Source organism: Borostomias antarcticus (genome assembly GCF_949987555.1).
Source record: "Borostomias antarcticus genome assembly, chromosome: 9".
In the NCBI taxonomy this organism is placed as follows: Eukaryota; Metazoa; Chordata; class Actinopteri; order Stomiiformes; family Stomiidae; genus Borostomias; species Borostomias antarcticus.
Genome location: NC_140242.1, coordinates 23,758,904 through 23,768,897, shown reverse-complemented (window position 1 = coordinate 23,768,897; position 9,994 = coordinate 23,758,904). Strand labels below are relative to the sequence as shown.

Below are 9,994 nucleotides of genomic sequence, written 5' to 3'. Positions count from 1 at the left end.
CTTGACTAGGGACACAATTCTCATGTGGACATAAAAATCCAAATGGAAGGGAACACGTTCAGAACTGTGCTGTACTAACCCCTTTATAGGTCTTGATAATAAACTTTTAGTAAACAAACTAAACATTCAAAAATGACTTTCTGAATAATAGCATTTTTACTTGTCAGAATTAGTGATTTATCTTACTCAGAAGGTATAAAAACTTTAACCTTTACGCACCTGTTTTGTTTGCTTTCTAGTCCTAAAGTTTGAGTGGGGAGAGAAAAGCTTGGTGGTCAAAGTTAATGTTTGTTAATGAAAGTGCATGGAGGTGCAGATACTACAATGTGCAGTGCTGTGCCTTTCCAAAGTGTTTTTCCAGCGAACCTTTGTGAAGTGCCTGGTTCACATGGAGTGTAGCTGAACAATAGAGTGCACTGTTGCATAGTAGAATGAAAGCAGCGGGGTCCATTTCCTCAGGCCTTACTATACTGAACGTAACATGTTGTATAGCATTAAAGGATTCCAGTCATAATAGGCCAGATTTAGTTACATGTATAAGTCTCTGTTAAGCGGAAAAAGCTGTGTGATTGAGCAACGATCTATATATACAGTAACTATGTTTTACATTGTGAATTGTGCTGCACCCGGATCACTACAATCTCCTGTCCCTTCTGTTGGTTTGGAAGAGAATCACATAGTTTGTTGTGTAATCAGTCTCCAAATCCATGTGTCCATCTGGCACCCATAACTAGCAGGCGCCATTGCAGTGTTCTGCAGTGTTCCCAAAGTTTGGGGTCAAGGAAGAGACTGACTGGCTATATGAATAGTTTATTATAAAGCACAAGAGTCAGGAGATAAAAAAGATGGAGCTGCAAATCAAATAGTACATTTTATAAAACAGAGTAAAAGTAACAGTGATTGCAACAAAACATTTTTAGCTTACTAAAACATTATATATACAGTACATTTTCATATCTCAAATATAGCAAATAATGTATATATTTACAAAGAATATCAGTAAAAGAATCTCTGAGGAAAATAGAGAGCAGTACAAAAGAACTAAAATATCAAAATATTACAATATAGAGATTCAGGAAGAGTGAGCAAAAACTATATAATAGTTCTGCTGTTCTACTTATGCTTAAAGCCAAGCAACTACAAAGTTATCTTTGCATAGAATTATTACTATGATAAAGCAGTACCATGTAATAAAGCAGAAAAGTGCTAATTGTCATTGCTCTTGAGAGTCTTTTTGATGCGAGGGACGAGGAAGACGCTGCCGTCGGTGGTCTGTTGCAGGGAGTACTCTGACGGAGAGTAGGGCTTCCCCTCCTCGTCCCTCAACAGGCTGAACACCTCCAGGTACAGGCTGTGCAGCTGCTGCTTCATGTCCTGCAGGCTGCTGGCGTTCTGGCTCTTCTCTTTGAGCTGGCGCTCCTTCTCCTCCTTCAGAGAGTCCAGGTCGTACTCCAGACCCACGATGTTCTCCATCTTGCGCTTGCGGCAGTTTTGGGCGGCCACCTTGTTCTTCCCCCGGCGGCGGATGTCTCGGACCAGGGCCAGCTGGGCCTCGTTGAGCTGGTGTTTGGACATCATCTCGTTGAAGTCATCCACAGGCATGTTGATGACCATGTCCACGGTGAAGGGGATTCGCAGGGTCTTGGCCCTCTGCTCGTCTCGGGAGAGACGCTTTTCCGAGTGTTTCTTCTGCTTGTCCTTTGTGAAGGGGTGGCTGTCGTGGCCAGTCTCATCATCTGGCTCCGTCTTGTGTGGTCTGGGCTTCTCCTCCTGCTTCTGGACCGCTGGGCCGGCCACTGAGACGGGCGGGTGAAGGCCGTCAGGCTGGAAGTTCAGGGAGAACATCTCTGAGTAGTCGGACTCTGCACTTCCAGGGTTGCTGTCCATCTCTTCCATATCTGAGTCACTGTAGCCATAGGATCCATCCCCATACTGAGATTTTTCAGGGGAGCTGACGTTTGGGCTTGTGTGAAACGACACTCCTGAATCCGTGTCAGGGAATTCCGGTACGGCCTCAGGTGTGTCTCTCTCTAACGTGTCTCCGGACGAGAGGCTCTGTGTGTCCACTGGTTTAAAGATGCTGCCTCTGCTGCTCTGAGGCTGGGCATCACTGCCCAGCTTGGTATTGTGAAGGTCAGGGTAGAATATATCACAGAAGCCATCTGCACCGAAGTTGGGGTCCATTTCTGGAGGCTTCAGGGTCATCTGGCTGAGGTGGTCTGGAGGAGCCATGTTCTGAAAGGTCCCCTGGAAAGTGTTGATGAATTCAGAGGGGCACACCTCAGGTGTGTTCGAGCCCACGTCTGCGAGGTTGGGCAAGGGGTAAAAACTATAGTTTAGCCCCTCTACTCCAGGGCTGCTGTTTGGTAGGTATGCCGTTGTCTCCAGTGTATCCTCCATTTGCATGTTCAGGCATTGCTGGAAAAGGAGATGAAGAATTGTTACAGCAAATCTAGCAACCCATGCAGACATGAAGCTCTGTAATGCACAGCACACTCAAGTTCTACCTTTTTTGTATGGTTTGTGTAGAGTGTACACCTTAACTGTGTAACTGATTTTATTTTCATTTAATAGGGGAGAGAGATGAGTATATATACATAAACACACACCTGATTTCCTAAAGACTGAATTGAACTAACCTTAAATAATCTCTTTTCTTTCTAAAGATTTAGTGTTTATGTTCCTCTGGATGTCTGTTTTCTCCCATGTTGGTATGTTAATTCTACCTCATCCTCTGCCATGTATTTGAAGGTAAGTTATTGATGAGGTGCTACTGTACCATGGCCACAGGGTCACTTACACCACTGAGCGCACACACACACACACAGTCTCTCTCTCTCTCACTCACTGCTCTGAATTAGCTTTGTATATTTGCCTTTCCATACATGTGCCCCATTCAAACAAGGCTAAACAAAGGTGAGTTTGTCCTCATGCTTGGCTCCTACCACCCCTGCATTCTTTGGGGTGTTTGTTCCACCACAGAAATCATGGTGGTAGAATCTGCCTATTGTACCTGCAGCTCAGGGAGGGACAAAAGCTCCATCCAGGCCTGCTCCAAATCTGGGGAGGTGCTCTGTGGGGCCAGCGGGGGCGTGAACAGGGGGGCCAGGGGCAGCGCCGCCTCTTCTGGGGCAATCATCATATGGCTGCTGTTGGGGGCGGGAACTGTGTCCAGGCAGGCAGAGGTGGTCTACAAAACAAAAGATTTCCAGGAAATGGTCTACAGGACGGGTAGAGATAATGTGTTGATTATGAGAGTCACAGGAATCCTATTTCAAATGAGTGCATGGATGAGCCTGTATTCTTACCTCCGAATCCTCTACCAGAGGGAAGGTCTCTGCCAGCAGCTGCATACATTCATCAAACGACATGGCATCTCCTGTGAAGCTGGCATTCTAAAAGCAAACACTCAATCTTATTATGTTTGTATAAATGTTTCCTGTGCTACTACACCCTGTATCCCCTGCGTTTAAGCAAACAATAGATGTGCAGCAGAGCTTAGTTCTTCACAGCAGTTTCTAAAGAGCCACCTGTGTTTCCCTAATTACATGGGATGAGGTGGTTACCTAGCTACAGTGCAGCTTTACCCAACCCGAGTGAGGAAGGGAGGGGCCAGCCCGACATGTCTGATGGCTGTGTGTGCGTGTGTGCGCGCGAGTCTGTACCTGTGTGGCCTCTGAGGGCGTGCCGGCGGCGGACTGCGGAGGGCCTCCCGCCGCGGGGCGCGGCACGAACTCGCCCGTCTCCTCGTCCAGCTGCAGCTGAGCCAGCAGGGCCTTCTCCTGCTCCCGCAGCCTCTGCAGCCGCTTCTCCTCCTGCAGCTCGCGCTGCCGCTGCAGCTCGCTCTCCTTCTGGCGGTAGCTGTAGTCGAAGACCTCGCGCCGGGCACCCAGGTCGATGTCCTGCCTCCAGAGGATGTCGATCAGGTCCATGGCCTGCGGAGACACACACCGAGGTGAGTCCGGCTGCAGGAGCTCGCACCAGGCTGCGGCGCAGGCAGAACGCGCTCTGAACCGGAACGAGGAAGAGTGTCCCTTACTGTGGAGTGCAGCTACTGCACCTCAGCGCCACACCCCATCCCCTGGTGGCTGTTCTTTGATGACAATACGAGCGTGAATGTAATGAGGAAGGAGCAGCATGAATAATAGATGAACGTCTCCGTTTCCTGTGTTACCACCCCACCCAAGCAGCGGACTGAGCGTCTGTGTCTGGCTCGTCACATGTGAACACAGGCACTAGATCACTCTCCCGGTCCCACATAAACTCAGCAAAGGTTCTGTGAAACTGAGCCATCGTCTGATCTTATCTTTAATTCATAATTAATAGATGGAAGAATTCATTTCTTATCTCATCATCTTTCAAAGTTTTACAACGCAACTGAAATGGGGGTTTCTTAAAAAAAAAAGATATTTAGTGTTTGTGCTTGTTCAGAGTTTTGAACAATATTGAAATTCAGTTAAATATCCTTTACCTGTAAGTGGTTGCATTGGCACAAGGTGGTGAGTAACTACAGGTGAAGTGTTGCATGGTTGTGGTTAGTAATAATAGATAGGAACGTAATCCCCATAGGAGAATATTTCTGCCAAGTATCCCTCTCCCTCCTCTCTGTGGCTTATCGTTATTAGCTGTGGGTTAATCAGCAATGCCCAGACAGATAAGCTCAACTGTGTTTGTCCCTCCCCTGGGCCTCTTAACATCAATTACACACAACTTATTTACAGAAGGAAACATTTCACAATCCCAGGGACATTGCATAAACACATTGGGTCACAAGAAAAGCTCAGGGCATGTGACTTCTCAGAGTAAGAAGGCAAACTAGTCCACTACCAGACTGGTCACACAGACGGACAAACTAGTCCACTACCAGACTGGTCACACGGACGGACAAACTAGACCACTAGCAGACTGGTCACACAGACAGACAAACTAGACCACTAGCAGACTAGTCACACAGACAGACAAACTAGACCACTAGCAGACTAGTCACACAGACACAAACTAGTCCACTAGCAGACTGGTCACACAGACAAACTAGACCACTACCAGACTGGTCACACAGACACAAACTAGACCACTACCAGACTGGTCACACAGACAAACTAGTCCACTAGCAGACTGGTCACACAGACAGACAATCTAGTCCACTACCAGACTGGTCACACAGACAAACTAGTCCACTAGCAGACTGGTCACACAGACAAACTAGTCCACTAGCAGACTGGTAACACAGACAGACAAACTAGACCACTAGCAGACTGGTCACACGGACGGACAAGTCAGGAGAGGGGAAGTGAGGAGAAGAAAAACAGAAGAAAGCTTATAGGATTTTCTAAGAGGGACATTTCAAGCATTGTTTCCTAAATAAATGATTTGTTTAGAGCCATTAAACTCATCGAGAGAGTAAAGTCTGGACAAGTCTGAACTTGCATCAGAAGCTAGTGCAAATGGGAGAGCACTCTCCCCCTATGTGGCCTGCTAGTGTTACATCAGAGGCTGTGTTAGTCCATATGACCACCAGAGCCTCTAACGTCACTTTGGCTGGTCAGGTCAAAAGTCCTCCTATTAATTTTAGGTTGAACAAAGAGTATAGAATCATATATTATGACTGGGAGTGCTAGGATGACCGCACTTCTTGAGGTCAGCCATGTTTTCTACACATAAACAGCACAATGTGTCTATTTGTCACGTACCACAGCCTCATACAGCAACACAATGCCTTAAGCAACACAATGCCTTAACTGTTTCCTTTCATGCTTACATTATTCTCAGAGTCCTACTGTTGGCTCCATATGATCCAGGACCTGTCTCATCTTTCTTAAAAGGAAAATGCCATCCGTAACATTGAAGCTTATACTCCACCACCCATTCTGTTTGCTTAGGAAATAGATTTGAAATAGTGTGCCCCTTTATATCAATTCACTCAATATTTAAGGTCTGACTACAGTAAATAAATATGCCAACCTAAAGATCTGTGAAATGCGAACTGGAAATGAAATGTATTCTCAAAATACTGACTTAATATTTGAGTGAAACCACAGCAGCCAGCTGATCATCTCACCATATTTCTTGGATACAGTAACTGTAATAAGAATAAGGAAACTGGCTTGTAAAAATAAACACCCTATTTCCTGGTTGCTTCTCCATGTGTAAATAAAAACATTTCCTTGGCAGTACATGTTTACAACCATAACAAAACTTTCAACATGCTATAAGCTTGAGTGTTTCAAAAATCTAAAAATGTAGGCCTATATTAACTCGAACAACAAATCTTAAAACCATGTTGTTAAAAGAGAACAAATGTTCTAGGATCTAAACACTATGAAGGTAGTGATGGCGACTGGGGATATGGGAATAGGCCTATAGCAGGTTGTGTGTAGGTTGTTATTTACTTGATAAAACAAAGGCATTTAATGAGTCAGTGTCCTCCAGCACCCTAACAAAGAATACTGAAATATTACTGCATGCCACCATCAGCCTCCATATGGTTCCGCAAAACATTTAAGGCACAAACAGGGAAGTTGAGTTGTGAAGTGAAGTCAGGAGGGTTTAGGATATTCTTTCAAACATCCAGTAGCCTACATGTAGGCCTATGGAAAGACCTCAAAATTAACTTCAAATTGCCAAACCATGTCAAATGAAGGCTTTTTTAAACAACATTAAGGAAAAGTTCAAGTTCCAACTTGAATAGGTTCCAAACCCCTACAGGATGGGCCTATTGTTGGTCTTCAAGAATGATAAAGCTGATGTACGTCATGAAACACTACATTCCGCTTCTAGTAAACTGCATTCCGCTTCTAGTAAACGTCCCCTTGAGAATATTGTGCAATCAGCTGAATAGTCAAAGATAACCAGGCTACATGTCACGTACTGATCACACGCCCAACATCTACACCCTGGCCTGCCTACAAGACCCATTTGAAACGGAGGGACAAATAGGATTTTTATCATCGTCAACTTCATGTTTCTCGTGACTCTCCTGCAGACAGCTCTACATTACGGCATGAAGCCTATTCATTTTCATTTTTATTTCTCGCTACACACATTTCAACCAGGCCAGTCTTCCATGACTTGGCAGAATTGAGAGTGGGATATTAGAATGGTAGCATACTGTACTAGTAGCGTTTACAGACTGCGTGTAGCCCGGTAGTCTTCACAAGAAGTTCTGGACATGAGTCAGTTCGAACAGGAGTAGCCTATGCTTACTATAGCTAATAGGCTATATAGCCGTAACGCGCATTATTATGCCTATTTGTGAAAGAGAGACACAGGTACAAGACAGAGGGTATGAAAGACAAACAAGAGTGATAGGCCTACTTGAAATAGCCTATAGCCACATTGAACTAATGTGGCTGATGAAACCTGTGTGTAATTTCAGTCTTCGATCCTATTGAGGAGCTATAAGGTCTATAAGAGCGTTGTGTCAAACTGACCCACCTGAGCTTTCAGAGATAACAGCTTTATAAACTTACCTGTTCACTGGGAGGCATTTTAGGTATCTCAATTTCCATTATAATGGAGAAAAAAAGTAGTCTGTCCTCTGGCAAAAAACGCCCCCCAAAATAGTATTTGTATTCCTTTTTACGCAATATAAAATGGTGGACTCTCTGGAGACTCTTGTGCTACAACGTGACACTATGGAGGAAATAATGTTTCTAAATTCTTATGAAAATGACGGAAAACCCCAGGCAGCTGGTTGCCCCGCCCACGGTCACGGCAGCAGCCAATCAGGAGCTCTGGGCGACCTGTGGAGGGATCGTCCCACCCTGGGATAGGATAAGAGGCGCGGTTTGTCTGAGAGAGACTTCCGGTCCTTCCTTTTACAGGTTCACGTCACATAATGATAAACATGGATTTATTATGTATTGTAGCATAATAGGGGAATGTCAGCCTGGTGTTCAGCATGTTTAAAAATATGCTGGAGAGCAGGCTATTCCTAAAACATTAGTCCACATGAATGAGAAGCATATCAGGCATATCAGTAGCCTATGAATTTAACATTAAGTCTAGATCCCAAAACCCTAAGTTAATTTATTGCATAGCGACCCCTTCTGTTCATCATCCGTACATGCACTGGGCACAAACCCAGTCGCAAGGCCCCTCACGCGCTCTACCTCTGAATTGCAATACAGTAGGTCTACTGCAACTTTATCATAGGCTATCTGCCATTTAACATATAATTACAGAGTATACCATGCAAGAAATAAGAAAGACTGCTTTTAGTTATGGTGCTCCTAGTGCATAGGTTTCAGGAGACTTTTAAATTAGACACCTTAGTCCCTTTAAATTTGGAAATGTTTAAACATATGATTCAGGAACATGGGGTCGAGGTCTGTGTATGTTTGGACACTGTTGCCATTGTATTTAAATGTGTAAAATGAATGTGGTTTTATATTGTTTTATATTCTTTATGGTGTACGCTGTGTAACCAGGGCACCGTTGGATATGCGACCTTGGTCTCAACAGGCTTCACTGGCTAAGTAAAGGTAAAATAAAGAGTAGAGGTATAACCTTGTATAACTCATTGGAAAATTCGAGAATATTATAACAGCCAGGCCTACAAATTATGGGCAAGACCTCCACAGTGAATTACAGTAGGCCCTTATGTGCATGGCAAAAAGTAATGCCATGTCTATTGTCTGCCTAGAATGTTGTCCATTATTGTTTCACATTGATCAAACAGATCTTTAAAATAGAGATAGGTTGAGACCTGTATGATGCTAGCTCCATCAAGAGATTACTGGCAGCCTGGTACCATTCTAAACATTCTTACACCTTGGTGAAAGTAAGAGATTGGCACCAATGCACCATATGCAATTAACCAGCGTCTGAAAGATGTCTAGGAAATGAGGTGGGCTTTATAGCACGCGCTCTGACACATATCTGTTAAGAGCCTCACTCTACCTCGAGCTGTAGACTATCTATCTACCTTACCTACGGTGCAGCCCAGTGCCCCACGCTCTGAAATTACACTCAAAAGAGATCCCCCCCCCCCCCCAAGCGCGTTCACGATTACGCGTTCACGTTTGGCAGCTCCACGTCGACATTCTTCCAGCTGCAGACTGAACTGCACAGGGCTGAAAGAAGAGGTAAAAGCGACGTGAAGGCACCTTACGAATAGTGTATTGCAGGACTGAAGAAGGACGTCAACCGCAAAATTAAGCAGTGAAAAGTGCTGTTTGCCTTGGTAGTTTGTTCAGTTCTTCAGTGTTTTTAGATAGGCTACTGTTTTTGCTTTTTATGATCTATTTGCTCTCGTGCTGGATTGCAGCTGGCCCCTTTTAACTGCCTCCACTTCTATCAGGTATAGTATTGTTAGTAGAAGCCCATATATGCCTCTAATGTTGTTATTTATCATATTAGACATACGTCTAAGCGTTTGGCATCATGCTGTCCGAATCCAGTCTTTTGATTCACATATTTGATTTTCCTCTTTGAAACTTCGAAACAATTAACTTCAGTCCAAGTCTTCAAACTTATGTAGACAGTGGGGTTCTTTATTAGCATGATCATTGTTTAAACATAACTGGATTTTGATTTTTTTCATTCATTCGAATTCTGTCTGCGAGTTGAGGAAAACTCAACAAGTAGAAAGTTACATAATAAATGTGCGGATACCAATGTGAAATGATTACCATACAGAAATACATGCCTTCAAATCTGGGACCTTTAGACACGTCAGCTGTTTCATATAGCGATTGTCCTAATTGTTAACTTTACAACCTTGAAGATAGTCAAGGTTGAATTGTAAAAGTAAACACGTGTGAAAGTTCTAGACACCTAAGGCCTACTGTAACCTAATAGTTTGATATCAAAGCATTAATGTGTTGGGGGTTGGTGGTAGAGTGTGAAAGTCAATTCAAGTCTCTTAACACCAGGTAGGCCCCACTCAAATTACATACTCCTTTGGCCTCATAGGCCCAGAAAGATTTGACAAACTCTCAAGTTGGCTATGCACTTATTTTCAAGAAGTCATTGTATTTATGTCAAGTGTTCA

At 44.1% G+C, this 9,994-nt stretch overlaps 1 protein-coding gene across 1 annotated transcript; it reads right to left on the bottom strand.

Annotated features, from left to right (window-relative positions):
* Positions 1-837: 837 nt before the first annotated feature.
* nfe2l2a (nfe2 like bZIP transcription factor 2a) lies at positions 838-7,602 on the bottom strand. The gene is made up of 5 exons (XM_084442772.1): positions 7,470-7,602; positions 3,666-3,935; positions 3,309-3,395; positions 3,014-3,190; positions 838-2,418 (listed from the first exon to the last, which is right to left on the bottom strand). The coding sequence occupies exons 1-5, from the start codon at positions 7,506-7,508 to the stop codon at positions 1,207-1,209; spliced, it is 1,785 nt and encodes a 594-aa protein (XP_084298898.1). The 5' UTR covers positions 7,509-7,602; the 3' UTR covers positions 838-1,206.
* Positions 7,603-9,994: the final 2,392 nt, after the last annotated feature.